The following is a 20,014-nucleotide window of genomic DNA, read 5'->3' as shown; positions in this document are numbered from 1 at the left end:
ATTTCAACAATACCTTCATATTCTACAGTGTAACTATTTGTTTCCCTTCAAGCACCCCTGATTGTTTTTACAATATGTATAAGAGACTTACGTTGGTTGTGAAAGACCAGCCATGGACAGTAGCAACACTGTGCAGAATTTTCTAAATGGTCTTTTAAGAGCATGCATGTTGGCCAGTATTATCAGTGAAGGTTCCCAGTATTTGTTGTTGTTGCAAGCAGCTAAATTCTTTTTTTCAACTGCTGCCGTTACCTTTGGTTCATTAAATTGCTCCTAATGAAATTCAATCTCCTAGCATTACTACAAATTGGCGTCGCTTGGGTTTGGTTTTGCCCTTGGTATTTTCTGAATCTCTCAGGCTTTCTTCCCTTTACTCCCCTGAAAAGGGACTTCTCTAGCAGGAAAAGGCGTGACTGCCTGCATAGTTCCTCTAATGTTTATCTTCCCTTTCTGAGGGTGTTTTACATGGGAATGGAGATTATTTTCACTCTATGAGTTTGGTTAAACTTTGTACGAAGTCTTAAAGTTAGGCTTTATGTTTGTTACTGACATCCTGATTGTTTATTCATACAAAGAATGTTAGTTTGTGTACTACGACATTCAAATGTTTGATAGCTGTCAATTAGGCCTTCTGTAAAATTTTGGTTGTATGCTGGTAGAACAGCAAAAGAAAAGATTTTGTTAGTTTTTTCTTTATCACATCAAAAACAGGATACAGTATTCCGAGTCATTACCATGGAATCACCATGGTTGAAAGAGACCTCCAAGAGATCCAGTCCAACCATCCACATATCACCAATATTTCCCTAGTAAACCATGTACCTTAGTACCATATAGATGTTTTGTGAGCACCTCCAGGGACAGTGACTCCCCCACCTCCCTGGGCAGTCCCTTCCAGCACCTGAGCGCTCTTTCAAAGAGAAAAAAAAAACAAAAACAAACAAACAAACAAAAAAAAAAGCTAAATATCCAGCCCGACCCTTCCCTGGTACAACTTAAAAGCATTCCTTCCAGCCCTGTCACTAGTTACGAGGGAGAAGAGGCCAGTGCCCACCTCCACCACCACCTCCTTCCAGGTATTTGTAGAGAGGGATAAGGTCACCCCTGAGCCTTCTCTTCTCCAAACTAAACAATCCCAGCTCTGTCTGCAGCTTCCTATAGGACTTGTGCTTTACACCCCTCACAGCTTTGTTGCTCTTTTCTGGACATGCTTCAGGGCCTCAATGTCTTTCATGTAGAGAGAGACCCAAAACTGAACACAGTACTTGAAGTGCAGCCTCCCAGAGAGAGAGGGAGGGAGAGAGAGAGGAGGATCTGCGTGCCTTTGGTAGAGATCTCAAACTCTTTGAATGCAGGAGGGAAGTCTCGGTCTATCCTTAGTAGCATACCCAGACAGAAGGCTTGTGTCTTTTTCTAATTAAAATATGAGAGAAGAAATGTTTCTTCCAGCAAATGCTGCTGTGGAATTTCCTGTGATAATCTGGCTCTAGGGCACCAGACTGGACCCTCCTGGGAGACTGGGGTTTTATCACAGAAAGCACTTCATCACTACCAACCAGAGACACAGAAGAATGCAGTGCTGATGCTTTATTGATTTGGTGAAATGCTAACTCTTGTTTTAGATGGACTTAGACAATGGGTAATCTGTAATGTGCTGGGTGCGTATTAATTAAAGTATATAAAAATAAAAGGGAAAGAGGGTGACTGATGCTCTCCCGATGCTCTGTAAATGCATACGTTTGCTCAGATTTTAATTTCTTTTCTATTGTATGTGTTAAAAAGAATTGTCCTTAGAATTATTTTCAGAAGTATCTTCTTGCAAATCAGATCTTACAGATGTTACAAGTAAACTCTGTTTAAAAAGAAAAAAAAGGCCCAAAAAGGTTTTCTAGATTTGAATTCAAAGAGGCTTAGATAGGCTTAGTTTGTTTTTTCTTCCTCCTTTTCTATGTGGAGGGGGGGGGGTGGGGGAAAGAAGACGAAAAGAGAAGGGAGGAGGAGAGGAAAAGAGGAAAAGAACACTTTGCAGGGTAGTGGCTAACAGGGGTTCTTCATTCTCTGTGGTTCCCTTGCTGTGCAGAATTTAGTCATGATCATCAGAGATTTTAGAAAAACAAGGCTTCAGTGTGGTGTTCTGATGATTCTTCAGGGAACTGTAGCCTCTTTCAGAGCTTTGAGCAAAGATGCTACCTCAAAAACAGGAGGAAAACGTGTGGCTGTTATTCAGTTGCCTTATACATTAAAGTTTATCTGACAAGCCAGCAGACCGAGGTCTGCAATTTATTTATTTGTTTATATTTGGTGAAGCATTACAGATAGGGACAGTCATCCTGAACATAGGCCCATTCCCCATTTGAGCAGGGTAGATAAACTGAATGGATGCTTAATTTTTCTTCCTGTGGGCTTCCTGTATTCTTCCACATTACCGATTTTCATGCTTGCCATCTTGTTCCATCCTGTTACATCAGTGTAACTGATATAATTGTATAAGTAAGAACTTTCATGAAACGAAATATTTTTTTAATCAAAGAAATTTTATCAGTTCTGATCGTAACAGCAGTTTCCTGTTCAGGGTTATAAATACCATTTGAATGTTTCTAGAGGGATCTTTTGAGGTGAATTTTCCCATTGGCAAAATATTTGGTAATGTACAATTGCAGCTTGTTTGACAGATGTTGAAAATCTGGAGTCCTTTTGATCAGTGTTTGTGAGCGTGTGAGCTCATCTTCGCTGTGGTACATTGAAGAAGTTTCCTTAGTTTTAAGCATGAGCTTAAATAATATATTAAAATATTAAATAATACTTTGTTTATACTTTCAACCTTTTTTTTTCTTTTAAATTTTGTTACAGCCTGTAGTCTTATTAACCCCTGTGGATATTGTCAAGACAGAGTGAAAAGCCTGTTAACTTTATGCACTGGTCCAAGCATTACTTGAGATGTGTCTTTTAATTGTGCTACGCTTCTTTGGAAGTATCTCGTGCTGTTTGGCAAGCAAGGATCCAAGGCTGCAAGTCTTGTTATTGTCCCCTTCTGAAGTACACTGTCTGTGAGCCCAGAAGGTTCACAGATTGATTTTTTTTTCTTGAATTTAGCCTAAAATACTTTAATTTTAGATGGGTTTAACATTACTGGGGAGCAACACTATGAAGTACTGTTATGTAAAGGGCTGCTTTAAGTAGCCTCAGTTGCAGTTGAATTGAATTCCAATTCCCAGTGAAAAGTTCTTCAGCCATACCTGTATTGTTTTCTTTATTAGCAAGTTTGCTGAATGGACTAACTGCAGAATTCAGAATAGTTTCAGCCAAGAGACTCTTGCTTGTGGAGCTCTCAGTATCCCTTTCTGATATGACAGAAACGTGAGTAATGAAAGCACGAGATTGTATAAACACCAAAACTAATTTAACGACTAAAGCATTTAAAGCTACCCAACAGTATGAATTTTTATATACAGTTCGTGTGATGGGAGATGAGCTATTTACCTCTAGTTTGGAAAGGTGGTCTTTTTTCTGCAGTCCTGTACCCATACCCTTTATCCTTACTTGTGAGAGAATTGTTCAGTGTTATAAATGAAATCATTGAGACCGTTTGAACACCTGTAGTGGTGTGTCAAACTGGGTGCTTTAAGATGAAGTGCTGTTGCTTTTAGAATTCAGATAGTCCAAAATTAAGATACTGTATTGTTAAATGGGGAACTATAGAGTGGCTATCTTTTTATTATATACCCTTTACAGAGATGTCATGGAGCTTTTGCCGTAAGTGTTAATGAATTTCTCATGCTGTGATGATGAGCATGGTAGGTAAAGTCAGTGGGAAGTTAATAATTCATGGAAGGTTTTAGTGATGTGCAATAAATAAGGCACAGGACAATCAAGTGATGAGAAAAGGAGAAAAAAACATCACGAACTGATTGTTGAGCTTCCTTTTTTAACACAAATATGGTAGAGATCCTGGTTCAACTATTATATGGCAATGTAGCTAGAGGTTATTTTCTTATAATGTATGTAAGTAGGTTAATTATGATAGTGCATCAAACACCACTTGTGATCCTGCCCCACAGCAGTGTTTTACAGAGTAGATTTAATATTATAGTGGCATTTTCCATTCATCTTCCTACAGTTCAGTTTGTTACCTTTATAGAGGTTACCTTATAGTATCAATTATATTGATGCAGAAATCTTCTTAGGGTTGGAATTAGGTTCACTTTTTTCTTTGTATAGGATAGATTTCACAGTTTCAGTCAAAAAACAGAGCTGTTGGCAGTAGCATTCTTAGTTCTCCCAGACGGTTGGTGCAGCAGCCATGGTAGGCACTTTTCTGATGGGCATTGTTTGCTGAGAGCATTTTTTTTGTGAACTTGGGAATGACTTCAACTTCAGGCCACTTTCAGTCATTGCTAATGCTGTCAGTGCACTCTTAAGGCTGTTTTCTCCCTTGTCATGACTTGCATCTGATGTTTTCCTTCCTGGAGTTCTCACTGCAGTCTGCCTGTCTCCTGTTCAGGTGTCTTCTGTGGCATTCACTTTCTCTGGCCCTACCACCAGCAGGGGAAGAACTGAGAGTAATGGGGAGGAGGTGCTGGTTCCAGCTCTAACTGGTCCTACAACATTACAGAGCAGTATTTAAAGCTCTATGTAGGCAGATGGCAAGAAAGTTCATCTGTGTACTTGCTGAACTAACATACAGATAGAAAGTTTTGAAAAGCCTTTTTCTTGCCTGCATTTGGATAGATTTGCACAAGAGCGGTAGCAGAAGCTACAAACTGATACTGGGGCCTCCTGTCACATTTCAATTACCAATTTATGAGCATTACCAATTCATTTTAATTACCAATGTATGAGGTACTGCTTCCGATTATTATTATTATTTTGATGCCAGTAAGACAAAATATTTTCCTTTTACCTTGTTTCAAAAACATTTGAGCCATTTCTTATTTTTTCCTGAAACTACCCCATGTGTGCTGCACTGTGCTTCTTGTCAGTGATATGGCAAAGGTGGCTTAATATTAGCATCATTTTAGCAGCTGGAAACAGGAACTTAAAAGTTCAAATACTGGGCACTGTAGGGATTGCATCTCTGTCAATATTGTGTATCAGCTTCATGCAGAACTTTTTGCACGTTGTTATTTAAATAAAATATACATTGTACAGTAATAGGGTAATTGTGTACTATTAAGGTGTGATTTTCAGTTGTAATATGGAAAACTGTGATGCTTAAATATGAATTTCAGCGTATATTAGCTTTAGTTTTAATTTTAAGCATTGCTTTTTGTTCCGCTGTAGGACTCTCACTAATGGAGAAAAGTGTTGTTTGTTCTCAGTGACATGCAGATACAAAAATGTAGTCTGTAGATGGCTCAAATGAGAGATTATTAAGGATTTTTGCTGTATCAAAACTATAATCCTGGCAATGTTTTTCTGGACATGTTAAAATTGGTTACACCCATCTCTTGGCTACGTAATGTAGGACTTTAGTTGTTAGGACTGAATTATATTTACAGTCTTATGTAGCCAATTTTCCTTTGCCGCTGCATCTGTTTCGAATGACTTATGACCTGTGTGTAGTTCCTTACATGCTGATTATTGCTTTTTGGTATTCCTGGTCCTTGACCATAAAGTGCCATTTATTCTGCAGACGAGGAAACCTTTCACAGTTGCAATGAAAGTCTGAGAACAGACACCCATGGTATGTAGAATGAAGCACTGCCTTGGATGGTCCCAGTCTCAGTAATTATGTTACAATCCAATGCCACCCTGGTATCAAAGTCTAGGAAAGTTTTTAAAATTCATTTTGCTGGTGTGGAAATCCTGATGTGTTTGGTGAGTACCTCAGCTAAAAGGGTTATCTGTCCTGCAGCAGTGCAGGTCCATCCAGGCCACTGTCCTGCTCCCCATGAGCACAGGCTTCGTAAGGAAGGGAGCGTGTTAGCTACAGTGATATCAAGTGACAGCTCCCTAGAGCCCTATTCCTGACTCAGGCAGTTCCTGAGCCAGAAATGGGATCGTTGCATTTAAATGGCATAATTACTTTTCTCTTCCTTGACTGCTTATTGCATATTGACCCAGTGTAACCTTTTAGTATCCTTAATGTCTCACTGCAAGAATTATTGTGACCTAAAATTGCCTTGAGTAAAGAGCTGCTTCTGATAATGATTTTGCACCTGTGCTGCAGTAATTCAGTTTGGTATCTCCCAGACAGTGAGCAATCATTCACCCTCTTATTGTTCAGAATCTTTTCACTACAGTCAGAATACTTAATACAGCAGTGTATATAAAACATTAAGCTTTCGTGAACTTTTCAGACCTCGGTGTAATTGTCCAGATACTATCTATGTCAGTTGCTCCAAAAGTAATGCCTCTTACAATGCATACAAGGAGCGCAGTGACACTGTTGGATAGAGCAAATTCTCAGCTATAAAAGTATTTTTCAATGTGCTCACTACCATTAGCTGTACATTTTTACCATCAGCGAACAAGAACCTGCATGCTGCACTTTGTTCAGTGGAGGTGACCTATGATTGCTGTCACCACTGCTGAAACACATCACCCTCTGCCTCTCTTTTCCTGTTCGCTGTTTGGTCTCCAGAAACATGCAGCAAGTGTTGATGAATGTCAGCGGGTGCCATTTTTGCCTTTTGCAGGGTAGAATTAAATCCCAGCTCTTAGGTTCAGGTGCCATTGTGTCAGACTGCCCCTCTGCTGCTGCCTGTCACACAGCAGTGGTACATAATGGAATGTTGGTAGGAAGGTTTTACTTCTACTGCTGTACCACCAACATCTACATCTGATGTCCTGGGCTAACATGCTAAAGTAGGAGGCATTACTTTTGGAGCAGCTCTTAGAGCTAATGAGAAGCATGATTTCCTATAAAAATTTCAGTGCTCTTACTTTGCTCTGCTATCTGTTGCTACTGTATCTCTTTTCAGTCACTTTTGCCACATGCAATTTCAGCCAAGCTTTTTTGATCAAAGGCGTTAGTTTATTCTAATGAATACTTGAAACTTAAATATGTATCTGGGTTGATGATTTGTCACAGAGGCAGTGAGCACTGCTGGAAAAGAACAACAGTATTAGCTTTGATAGAAATGGTGATGGACTTTTAACTACGAATGTGCTGCCAAGCTGTGTGGCAATGATTACTCTGTATAATTTCTTTTTTATTTACTTACTTTCAGGTAACTTCATTTAATGTGCTTGTTGTCAGACTTTACCATTTGTGGGAGGTTTGAGGTTCTTATTTCTTTCTAGCTTCGTAGTTGTTGACCTACTTGTCTGCTTTAAAAGTAAAAGTCTGTGTAAACAAATGCATAGTATGAGATTCAAAATAGCACATATGTTCATACATATACACACAAAGAGCATCATATTTGAAGTTTGGTATGAATTTGCAGTTAGTGTAGGATGACCACATGGTGTAAATGGTATTACAATAAACAGATGGGAGACTTAACAGTTAGTCAAACATGAACTGAATAAGGAGCTTTGATATTGACCGGTATGCTTGCTTTAGGATACCCATATAATTTGCTTGTTAAAAGTGGCAACTTAGACTGGCAATCTTCAATACTTCCTTTTCTTTCTAAAAGGAATGCAAAGATACAATTTAATTAAGCTGGCTTATCTTCGAGTTTTAAACTAGATCATATTAAAAATAAAGAGTTTAATTTCCTTGAGGGCAGCTGAATAAACTATTGTAATTATTATTATACTTACAGGGTACCTAGATGTGTTTAAATATGCTGTTGGGATGTTATTCTTGTAGACACAATTTGGTGTTGAAAAGTACAGTGTAGATGGTTCGCCATTTCTTCCACTGAGTGTGAATTAAGCATTTGCTTCATCTGAAGAATCTGTTGTAATACAGCTGTGAGAAGGTAATCCCACCTAGGTATTGTGTGTATGAGAACACGCTCCTGCAAATACCAGTGTATCCTTTTAATGAAATAAACCTTTAAAACAATAAACCCTCTTTCTATGTTCTTTCATTTGGATTCCATTTTGTTTAATTGGTTTCACAGTTTCGCTGGTTCATTTCAGCACTTCCATAGCAAGCTGCAGACTTAACTGCGGCCTGCTGTGCCACTTTTAGATAGAGTTTTGACTTTTCTTGTTCTTCATGTGCATTCATGATTTGTGGTCTCTTCTTGATCATAGTTTACTTAATGGAGCAGTGTTGGTGGCTTATTCAGTGCTTACACATTAGCCTGGTTTTGAGAACCTCTCAGCATCCTTGTTAGAATGAAGATTATGCTCAAATCTACTATAAGTTTATGTCTGCTTAGAGTACTGTTGCTCAGCTTGATTTCTCTAAATGATGTAAATAAAACAACAGAGGTACCAGCTATTTGGTTCTGAGAAGGAATGCAGACTGTTTGCTTTCTGAATTCTTTAGGTAATGAATGAATGATATGATTGCTCTGGCTGACTGTTTCTTAAGGAGAGATTTGGAACTCTGTCTGTCCCAAGTATCAACCATAATATTTTTCCCAAGAAGATCTAACAGTAAATAGGATGAAAAATTGGGTGTGGCGTGGAGAACTTAAGCTTAAAATAGAATAAATTTGAAGTAGTTCTTTTTCACTGCAAAATATGCAAGCCACACATGCACATTGCTGTTTTTTGTGTTTGCCATGCTATTTATTGATTGTGATAGCAAACCATTTATGTGGCAATTACCTCAAGACTAAGTGGTTAAATGTTAAAAGCTTTCTGACAGCTTGATGTATGACTGGCATTAGCCCAATGCTCATTTATTTTGAAGAAGCTTACCTCTGATCGAGTTTGCCTCGTTGCATCAGGACTATGGAAGCCTGTAGCCTGTCACTTCCTCCAGTTGCTGGCATCAGTGTCTGCTACTGAGAGATGCTGTATTTTCAGAGGCTTTATGTATTCTGTTTGCGATGTTTGCAGAGTAGGAACTGTAGCTAAAAATAATCAAAATGACTTTCTGTGTTCCTCTTTCTTTCTGTCTCGCTGCAGGATGACGTAGCTTTGCCAAGGATTTATCAGCTAAGCAGAAAATGAGCTTAACATCCTGGTTTTTGGTGAGCAGTGGAGGCACCCGCCATCGGCTGCCACGAGAAATGATTTTTGTTGGAAGAGATGACTGTGAGCTGATGTTACAGGTAATTGCATCAGCTTCCCATGTGCAGCTGCTCAAATCTTGAATCAGTTTAATACTGTGCATGAAAATGAGATTTGCCAGATGTTGGGAGGGGTGATAGTTTTGATTAATCTGTTGTGTTTGTACAAAAAGTTAGAATATATTGCCATCAAGCAGACACTTACTGTCAAAGTGCAGAGGTTCATATTTCCTTTATAGAAATATATTGAATGCAAGAATAGAAGGCTGAAGAAATTCTGCAGTATGATGAATGAAAAATAAACTGCTTCCTTAATATGTGATAATGTTGTGTGCACCGGATGCTTTTGAAAAGAGCTTTCTTTTTTTCTTGTAATCTAATTTAGTCACATGATTTGATGCAACTCTATCTCCATGTCCCGATCTCCTTGTACAAAGGCAATGAAATCAGTAGCAAAGCTATTTCCTGTATCTCTAAGGAATTTGAATGACTCAATTTCAGTAACGATTCCGGTTCAACTGTAAAAATACAAGTCTGTCAGAATAGTTGAATGGTTCAGTAGCTTCCTCAACTCTTGAGTCACTTTGGGAGCTCTTAGAGGAGATGTGGAACTGTATTGCCGTGCAGCGATACAGCATGCTCTCTGCTTTATCAAAGCTGTAGGCCTCTGAGCCACTTTCAAGTGTATGTAGTTTTTAATAGCAAATGCTGATATTTTGGGGAAATCTTTGATTACTGTAGAGCTCTTATGATGATTAAACTTTCATATTCTCAGTGAGAATTACCTTGCAGTAACATAGTTACTTTTCAGTTCTTTGTGGTCAGGAATTGTATATGTAGCCATTAATAGATAAGTTGGAATCCTGTTTGCAAATGAAGTGCCTAGAAACCTATTTTTTACGTGTATTACCAAGAGTGTAATTTCAGTACAAAGTCATGTCAACCTCAGATGATATCTGACAGGTTTATTGCTGGTAGAAATACTTTGTCTTTTATAAAGTTGAAAATACTCTCCATTTTTCTTAAAAACAAAACAACAACAACAAAAACAACCCAGGTATTGTGAGGTCTTGGGGATTTATGCATGAAGTGGTTGTTTTCAGTAAGGAAAAAAAAAAAAAGCAAATAAAACACAATTGGTTCCTACCCAGGATGATATAATAAAAAAACGTTCTGGTTTAGGTCATTAAACTGAGAGAGAGCAAAGTTGGCTTTTTTGAGGTGGGTTGTGAGATGGTGTTTTTACACCTTATATAACCACACTTTGTTGTTGTTCACATGTTGGGAAAATGTAGAAGTTTAAACAGTTTAAAGGTAGTAACATGCTTCAAATAGTTTATGTTGGTTAGGCAATTCTGGAAACTGATTCTCACCTCCCCTTTCCAACAGTAAATATTATTTACAGTTTAATCTATGCAATTGTTCATGCCAGGTAAAATAGCAGAGTTGCAACTTACTAGAATGTAGCTGGTTAGCTACAAACTTTGTATTAAAATCCATGTGTGTGTGTTTTCTGCTAATGGAACTTTTAAGATCATCTAGTTCCAATCCCCTGCTATATGCAGGGACACTTTCCCATAGCTTCCCCATAGACCAGGTTGCTCAAAGCCCCATCCAGCCTGGCCTTGAATGCTTCCAGGGAGGGGGCTTCCACAGCCTCTTGGGGCAACCAGTTCCAGTGTCTCACCGTTCTCACTTAACCCTCAGTTAACCCACCTTTTATTCATAGAGCCAAATACCTTGTTTAACAAAATTAATTCTGTCTGACATGATTTTGTAACTTCTGCTACTTAAATGAATGATTTCAAATGCTGATAAGGAAGGATTTTTTTTTTCCAGTTCCATATACTCAAACCTAGCTTGAATTCCTTGCTATTTGTCACTTTCCTTAAATCCTTCCATAACTGGAGATGCTGTGATATGTTTTCCTCATGCTTTATATGTATGTGTGTGTGTTGTGTTGTGGTTTGCAGTTTTCTCATTAGTAAATAACGTAGTTCTAATGGTCCTCGTCTGTGGCTGATCAGTCTTTAGAGTGAAGCTTATTACTTGAGCATTTATTATTTTGTTACAAAACTTCAGTCATCAGCACCTCCAAAAGCAGCTGCCTGCTGGATGAGTATTTTGAATAGAGTCCAGTCATTCATGGATGTTATTGTCTGTTGTTGACTTTAGAAGTAGTAAAAAGGATCAAGAGGCCCTGTGATTTTCAAGAGTATTCTGTGTAGCCTGCTGTTAGGTCTACATGCCAGCATGAATGTGACACCACGAATTGTTGAAGGGGGGAGGAACCCACCAAAGGAGAAGCTGATAATGTGTTCTTGTTCTGTATGTGTAGCTCTTTGTGTAGGACCTTCCATTCCACTTCTGACAACTTGGTTGTTCTTTTACTGCAAAGCATGTGGACAATGCATGATAAAGAAAGTGGCATTTAATGCTTTTATTCATGCTCTCTTGTCAGAAAGCATGTTACAGTAGTCTTATTAGTGAGCATTTTAACGCTATTTTGTGTTTTATGGATTTAGACCTCAAATCTATGCCTAGCCACTGTTTTTCCAGCAGGGCTTTTTTTTTCCATGTCTGGGAATATAGGTTTACTTCTCTCAGTAAATTTTTAACTCCTAACTTCATAATATATTTTGTAAGTATTCTAAAATGAACTTGAAAGGTGGCCCTGTGTGCATGGTTTTGCACTTGGATCAGACTAATCCCAGATATGTATACAGACTGGGAGAAGAACTTGAGAGTAGCCCTGCGGAGAAGGACCTGGGCATCCTGGTGGATGAAAATCTGAACATGAGCCAGCAGTGTGCTCTTGCAGCTCAGAAGTCCAGTGGATCCCAGGTTCTATCAGAAGAGGGGTGGCCAGCAGGGACAGGGAGGTGATTGTCCCTCTCTACTCTGCCCTCATGAGTAATGAAGTACTGCGTCCAGGTCTGGGGGCCCTCAGTACAAGAAAGATGCAGAGCTGTTGGAGTGGGTCCAGTGGGGGCCATGAAGGTGATCAGAAGGCTGGAGCGCCTCCTCTGTAAAGACAGGCTGAGGTAGATGGGCTTGTTCAACCCAGAAAAGAGTGGGCTGCAAGGAGATCTCATTGAAGCCTCCCAAGTATTTAAAAGGAGATTATAAAAAGGAGGAGAATCAACTCTTTATAAGGATAGGCAGTGATAGGACAGGGGGGAATGGTTTAAAGCTCAAGGAGGGACGGTTTAGATTGGGCGTCAGGGAAGTTCTTTACAGAGAGAGTGTTGAGGTACTGGAACAGGTTGCCCAGAAAGGCTGTGGATGCTCCATCCCTGGAGGTGCTTGTAGGTTGGATGGGGCCATGGGCAACCTGGTCTAGTACCAGATCTGGTAGTTGGTTGGCCATGCCTGTGGCAGGAGAATTGGAGCTTGATGATCCTTGGGGCCCCTTCTGACCCAAGCCTTTCTATGATTCTGTGGTATGCAGCGACATGTAAAGATAATATAATAATCGGTTAATAATGCAATATGTAATTGAATAAAATAATTATTAGAAGTTTGGTGAAAGCATTTCCTTAGATGATATGATTGCATGGCCTGGTGTCTTGATCTGGCTAATCTTCACTAACCTAGTATCCTTAAAACTAGCAGACTGCAGGTACTAGTACAGGAATAAGCCCACAGGTCTTTCTCAGTGCTATGTAAGTGTGGGGATTTGGTCTTAGTGTTTTCAGAGAAAATAGCAGCAATGTTTGTTCCTAATTTATGGTTCACATTTGGAAGCAAGTTTCATTTAAAAAATAATAATTAAAAAATTGCTGAAATACTTATAGAGGGAAAAAAAGAATTAAAGAAATAAATCAGAGGCAATGAGAATAGGAACTCAGGAACCACTCAGACATTTAATGAAGAGGTTATAGATAATTTCTTCATAAAATTAAGATCAAGTAGGAAAAAAATGAATGTTTGTATACTACAGTAACAATCCCAGACAACATAATGAAGGGTTTATAAATGTATGACAGGAAACTGTTCGTATTAGAGAGAACAGCCATACCAGAGAACTATAATCATGTTTTGGTGTAAGCATGTAGTTACAGGGAGAAAGAAAGCAAAAGAGAAATAAAGGTGAAATTGATGTAAAATTGAACATCAGTTATAGTGTGGGGAAAAGAAAAATAATTTTTTTTGGATAAGATATGGCTGGATGCAACTTAGAATCATGTTTGAGGAAATATTAAGAAAATAATTATTCTGAATTTTGTGATAATGCTGTGAGTACTGAGAGTCAGATTTGGATGTGGTTAGACATCGTGTTAGTGGGGATTAATTATTTTGTATAAAGTTTGAAGAAATGCATGAAGAGGACATAGCTGCATTACTCTAAGAAATAGCAGTTAGTTCTGTCTTGGTCTATTTTTGAAATATCTTATTTTTTTATTCTTGTTATTTTAGTCACGAAGTGTGGACAAGCAACATGCTGTACTTAACTATGAACCTTCTACAGATGAACACTTGGTGAAGGATTTAGGTAGCTTGAATGGGGTAAGTTAACAATGGGAACTTTTTTTTCTGAACAAGGAAACAGTAAATGAGCAAACATTAATTAACTGCTTCTTCATGTAAGTTTTTAAAAGGGAGAAATGTCTGAAAAATAAAGGTTGTTTTGTGGAGCTTCAATTAAAGGACTGAAATAAAGTCCTTTAGTGAAAGAGCTTTGGCAATAGAAAAAATTCAGTAGAATACAAAGGTATATTTTATTCTTCTGTATATTGGAAATGTAGAAACAAAAAATGTTAAATTGATTATATGTTTTAGTTTTTTTTATTTAAAAAAGGGTATTTTAATCTCTAGAAATTTTCTGTAAGAAATGGGTTTCTATTTCGTGGTATTCCTTACTATCTTTTTTTCATACAGATAGGGATGTTACTGTACTCTGTATGTGAAAACAGATTTTGGGTGTACAATAGCTGTGTTGCATGTAAGCTTACTTACCATAATTTATATTTGCATGTTCTTTCTCAGTGTCCTTTGTGTCACTTTCTGTAGCCCTTTAAATATTTCTTGGAGCTCTTTATAGATAGTAGTTGTGGTTGGTATTTTCTCTGTCTATATCATGAATGTGAGATTGTCTCTGACACTTATTCTATATTAGGAACTTACTAAATATTGATTTCAGTAAATATTACTAAAAGTTTGAAAAATTATGAGGAGAAATGTCTCTTAGCATTGATTTTTTTTTAACTTGATGTTTGGTCATGAAGTGCTTTTCAAGATAAATTCTCAGACTGCCTTTATTAGTTTTTTGTGTTTTAAGACATAGACCTTAAGATGTTTGTAGGTGCTTTTTCTTACATGCCTCTGCCTGTCTGGTTTCAGATACAAAATCCTATATTTCCTCTATACAGCAGAATACTTCAGCAAAATGGCGTGGCGGAACAATATATGCAATGCCTCTGTACCCTGAAATGAACTAATAACAAGGCAATCATTCTTTTCATCCTTCTATACCATTTGCTGTGAATATTAGGCAGTGACAAATGGCTTTGAATGACATTCAAAATGACAAAGAATAAACTGGGGAGGAGAGTGTGTAGAGATGGAAGTAAAACAAAATCCCTGATACTCTCAGACCACTGATCTTTTGTTTTGATTCTAATTTAAAATGTTAGGCAGTTAGCTTTCTGTAACTGAACCTCATTGCATAATTCAGCCTACTTCTGTGTGCAAAGGCTGTTTTGAAGCCACCTTTGGAAAATAGTATCTGTTGTTGGGATCAGGGAGAGAGCTACTAAATCTAGTGATTATCTGCGATAAATTACTGAGAAGGCCTCCTTTTACTGTAGCATTACAGTTTGACTTGTTTTGGCAGATTTAAGTGCTGACTTCCTGCAGAAAAAGAGAGCTGAATTCTGTGAAGAGTTTTCATCTCTATATATGCTTCCTTGTTACTTACAAATAAGATGTTCCAAAATCTGACTTCTTTAGCATTGTAACTAATGCTTTCAGCTGCCGCCTTTACTTACTTAAGGGTACTCATTTCTGCACCAGGCTGAGTGAAACATCTGAAGTTCTGTCAAGCTTTAGAGGATCCAGGTTCTTCAGACACTTCCTTTACCCAGTTGCTGTTGAAGTGTGACAACTTATTTTTGTGCTCCTAGTGAAGAATATAACAGAGAGCCTATTCCATGACCAAAAGTGCAAGCATTGCATTTCTGTCTTATTCTTCAGCATCCTTGTGGAAGTTAATGGTTTTCTGTTTCTAAACCAGTAATGAAATTCAGGCTGTGTTGAGGATATTGTTTGCATGTCTGGGCTCTCATAATGTTGAATTAGAATAAATATGCATTAAATACTACTTTTAAGTTTTAGGCTTACTACACAGTAATTCTTAATCCTTATTTCTTAGAGAAGTTATTTACATCATAGAAAATAGTCAGTTTTATGATTGAGGTGAGCATTAGTAGAAAAAAATCAAAGAAAATTAAATTACTATTTATTACTATATTTAGAAAACTAAAATAAAACAGAGGAGCCCTGTATTATTTAGGGGAAGGTAATCCTCTCTGTTTTTAGAGACTTCATCTCATACTGGATTTATTTAAATGAACAAAACAAGTGTTTAAAGACTCAGATACTTGACTTACTTATTAAAGATTTATTTCTTGTGTGCACTCCTGGCTTCAAAGTGCTTTAAAAGTGGCAGACTTCAGCTGCTCCAGTTCTTAAAAACATGTAGATATTGTAGATTTTTTTTTCAAGTTTGAATTTGCAGTGCCTGCAGCCTTCTGCAGGGTGCTGGAATTTTGAGCCCCCGAAAATGGCCCAAAACAAAGTAAGTTTCTTTAATCTGGGCATTCCATGTTCAGCCTCGCATCTGCAGAATTAATGCTTAGTCATTCAATAAAAATAAAAATGAGCAGGGAGCTGTAAAATTGTTTTTGAGCAAGGAACAGAAAATAATACAACTGCTAAATAATTCATAAAATATTGCAATAGGCTCATACGAGCTAAGCCATAAATATTTTATTTGCCCCGAATTTGCCCTAAATTAAGGCTTTTTAAGGATTTGGAAAGAGGATGAGGGAAGCAAATCTAAGGAACGAGTCTGGTCCCAAGTAACTGATTGGTTGTATTTCTTGCAAGGAAGGTGTTACGTTGCTATAAGGCCAGATGTAACATTCTTTTTGAGTAAAAGTAGAAGGGCGATTTTAAGAAGGCCAGAAGAGAACAAAAAGAGAATAACTGAGACCATGAATTTTAGTTCCTTGGTACTGATTTGGATTCAGTGTTGAGAAACAGTTTAAGAGATGATGTGGTGCAGGAGGTTTTTGTCAGCTCATATGGTGGACAGATTCTTCAAGGGCCTGAGTGTAGAGTTAATGTCTTCTCTTTTAATTGCAGCCTTGTTGCTAGGTTGGTTGGTTGGTTCCAGAGTCACATTCAGCCTGGCCTTGAATGCCTCCAGGGATAATATAGCTTTGACTCGTAACTTTCTAGAATTTTCTGTAGAGCTTGAGCAATGTAATTTCAAGCTCTATTTACATTCCCTTTTTTTTCATCCCCCTGCCAGAGGTGAAGTTGTTTGCCAAATCTTTCAGTTTCCCTCTCTCAGATCTGTTTGGACTTGAACATGTATTATTCCTCCACCTTGCTGGTTCTTGCTCCTCTTTGTATCTCAGATGTTCTCTTGAAGTTATACCAGGATCTTTTTGTGAGTTTCTTGTTGTTTTTAGCCACTAGGATTTCAGGTCTGAATTAATCTGTACTGCCTCTAACAGCTAGCTTCTATAGCTGGAGAAATAGGGCCGTATTTTAGGTGCATCAATCTTTCTTCAAATTGATGAAAGCTTGCCTGGTTTCTCTAATTGTTTCTTACAGCGAATGAGGGAGGACTAGTTATGGTACAACAAGTGAACTTTCAAAAGGTATTGTCAAGACTGTGGACTTCACCCTGCTTTGCTGCTAGCTGGTGTAATGATGTTATTTTTGCTTACAAATATTGTTATGCCTGCTGTTGTTCAGGTGTCACAACAGATGAGTTCTTTACCACTGCTTTTTGGAGATAATTTGGATGCGGTAATTTGGTCCATATTTGTTTTCCTTGAAGTCTTTTGACAAAGTAGATAACTTCAAAACTACCTCAGAATTTGTATACCCAACCTGAAATACTGAAAGGTGTTCACAAAGTTGATGATAAATCAATTCTGATCTCTAATTGAGAATGTAAAAGCAAGCTACAAGAAAAATAACGATGATAAGTGCTAATCTGAAGTCATGTTCCCCAGTGAATCAACAGTGGGAAAACTTGCAGTGCTGAAAACTTCTTATAAAATTCGTCTAGTGATTGATTGTTGGGGAACTTGTTTTGTTCTGTTAGGTTGTTGGCTTTTTATCAGTTTAACAGCATCTCTTTCTGTCCTCATTTATTTCTACAGACATTTGTGAATGATGTGAGGATTCCAGAACAGACGTACATCACTCTAAAATTAGAAGATAAACTGAGATTTGGATATGATATCCTTGTCATGAAAAAAAAGCTTGGTGCCCTGTTACACACTTCTCACAAGGAAAGTATGATTGCATTAAATGAAGGGTTCTCATTGTATCTGAGAACTTTAAATATCTCTCTTTACAACAGAAATGCCCATAATAAGAGAAAATTGCAGAATACTGTACCATGATCAGAAATATTGATGACGTACATCTCATTGTTTCTCACTAAAAGAGACCTTGATTTCTAATTACTGTTTCAAACCTTTATGCTTCTCTTGATGCTTCCTTTATGCTTCACTTTTGTGTGTCACTTCCATGCTACTGAGAAGCAATACTTTGAGGAAAATAGACTAAGTCTTCTACTGTATGGGAAGAGAAAAGAAGAGTAGTGTTACAACATGAAATTATCTATTCAGTGGTCTATTTATAAGTAATAAGTAATTGTGTTGTGCATTTTCTTTTACAAGTATTACTGTACATGCTAGTCCTAACAGTGATAAATGTGTAGAACAGTTCTTACTGTTGGAATGACAGAACAAGCTGCAGATCTGTTGCCTTTGTAGAAAATCCTCTTGTGAGCTGTGTGTTTTCCTTAGCACTTCCCACATACTAATCTTTTTACTGTTGTCAGAGGAGAGATGAGAGTCCCTGAAGAAGCCCTTAAGGTAACAATGGATTGTGCCTAGCTGGTGCTCTGTCATTATCATATATTGGTAAAAGATTTTTTTTTTCATTCTTTCAAATTGATTTATTTACTTAATGTCATGTAGCATGAGAAATTTTCAAGCCAACTCCAGTTATCCCAGAAATCTTCCGAGACAGAAGGGTCAAAGCAAACCAGCTCCAAAAGTTCAGAGTCCAGAGAAACAGACTCCACATCTGAAGTGCACCACAAGACTACTGAATCACTGAAATCTGAAGAGAAATCCGTAGGTAAGGTGCATGTTTGCTGCAGAAGCATGCAAACTTGGAAGAGACATTTGTTTGCTTCACTAGGATGTCTGTGAAATTACACACATGGATGTTTTGTTTCATTTTTAAGTCATGTGTTAAATTTTAGATGTATTATAAGCCTTAGAATTATAGTCTTTAATGTTGGAAAAGACCTTGAAGATCACCTAGTACAACTGCCAACAGATGCCAACTATGCCCACTAACCATGTTCCTCACTGCCACGTCTTCACATTTCTTCCAGGATCAGAGATTGTACCTCTTTCCTGGGCAACCTGTTCCAATGCATTTTCACCCTTTTGGAGAAAAAATTAGAGTAATTAGTAACTTTCAGAATAGAATTTCTGCCTTTATCATGAATCTACATGTTAAGAAAACAGCTAAAACAAATTTTTAAGCAGCATTACCTGGGTTTTGTATTTCTGTTACCAACAGTATTCTGATTTAATGTTGTTTTTTTAGCCACTTAAGTTTTCATTATGAAGTACAATGGATTTTTTTCACCTCAACTTCCTTTGTCTCTTGACTGCTTCCACAATAACAGTAAAAGTTAATTTGACTACAGCTGATAAGCTTTTAGGGGATTTATTCCCTAACTGTTGTTGTATGTTTGCAAAGCTGTTCCCATCAAGCTTTTGAGGACAATTCAGTATTAAGTGAGATGTAAGCCTGTTTTCAAATAATTAAAATTACTTAATATCTTTAAATCATGCTGAATTATTTTGGCATGACTATGAAATTTATATTGAATCTATTTAATTGCTTTGAATAAAGCACTGAAGAAAAATGCAAAATGAAACATTAATGACAGGCGAACTAATAGGTACCTAGTAAGCTACATTGGAACAGGTCACAATCTTTAATAAAAGACTCTTTAAATTAACCTCAGAACTAAAATCTCAGTATGGTAAATAAACTCTCAGGTGGGGAGGTCAGATCAAGGCTAGTCCAATAAGTTATTGTGAAGACAGATATTGTAATTTTGTGTTTGCATTCTGTGTAATAAATACTTTCTCCTTTATTGTACAGCAGTTTAACTATGGCCTGTTTTAAAAATAATTGTGCTTGCTAATGTTTTATACTTGTTAACTTACAACACTGCGCTCTCTGTCAGCGGTTTGGAGCCCTGGCAGTGCTGCAAAATCAGTTTTTCACGCGCTGAGTTCAGATTTCAGCAGAAGGTCAATGTGGGTAAAAGTGAAGGTCTTCTCATAGGAATAGCAGTGAACAGCTTTTAGGAATGCACTGCTCTAGTGACGGCTTCAAACTGAATGCAGAAAATGGTGTTTGCAGATGTATCAGGGCAACAATAAGAGATGTCAGCTGCCTTTGCAGATGTGTTTGTGCCAAAAGTTTTGATCAGGTCCTTAGTAAGCTTTTATATTTAGAACTCAGATCACTTATCCAGTTGGTTTTGTATTTAGGCAAATGCATGCAACCAATGCACTTCAGCTTCCAGGAGAAATGTTCCCAATAAATCACTCTCTTTTTTTGTTGCTTGAACCTAAATAACACAACTAAAC

General features: G+C 37.6%; 1 protein-coding gene across 11 annotated transcripts in view; it reads left to right on the top strand.

Annotated features, from left to right (window-relative positions):
- CEP170 (centrosomal protein 170) overlaps positions 1-20,014 on the top strand; it is an 83,923-nt gene that overhangs the window by 12,250 nt on the left and 51,659 nt on the right. For 10 of the 11 annotated variants that reach the window (XM_072331427.1, XM_072331423.1, XM_072331426.1 and 7 more), the window contains exons 2-6: positions 8,977-9,122; positions 13,500-13,589; positions 17,483-17,564; positions 18,150-18,205; positions 18,311-18,473. In XM_072331427.1, the coding sequence (XP_072187528.1) occupies positions 9,018-9,122; positions 13,500-13,589; positions 17,483-17,564; positions 18,150-18,205; positions 18,311-18,473 (496 nt within the window). In that variant the 5' untranslated portion in view covers positions 8,977-9,017. Of the gene's footprint in view, positions 1-8,976; positions 9,123-13,499; positions 13,590-17,482; positions 17,565-18,146; positions 18,206-18,310; positions 18,474-20,014 lie in introns of all 11 variants that reach the window. The other variant, XM_072331421.1, reaches the window with a different exon arrangement.

The sequence above is a fragment of the Excalfactoria chinensis genome, chromosome 3, assembly GCF_039878825.1.
Source record: "Excalfactoria chinensis isolate bCotChi1 chromosome 3, bCotChi1.hap2, whole genome shotgun sequence".
NCBI lineage: Eukaryota > Metazoa > Chordata > Aves > Galliformes > Phasianidae > Excalfactoria > Excalfactoria chinensis.
The sequence above is the reverse complement of the archived record's forward strand: the minus strand, read 5'-3'. Positions and strand labels throughout refer to the sequence as shown.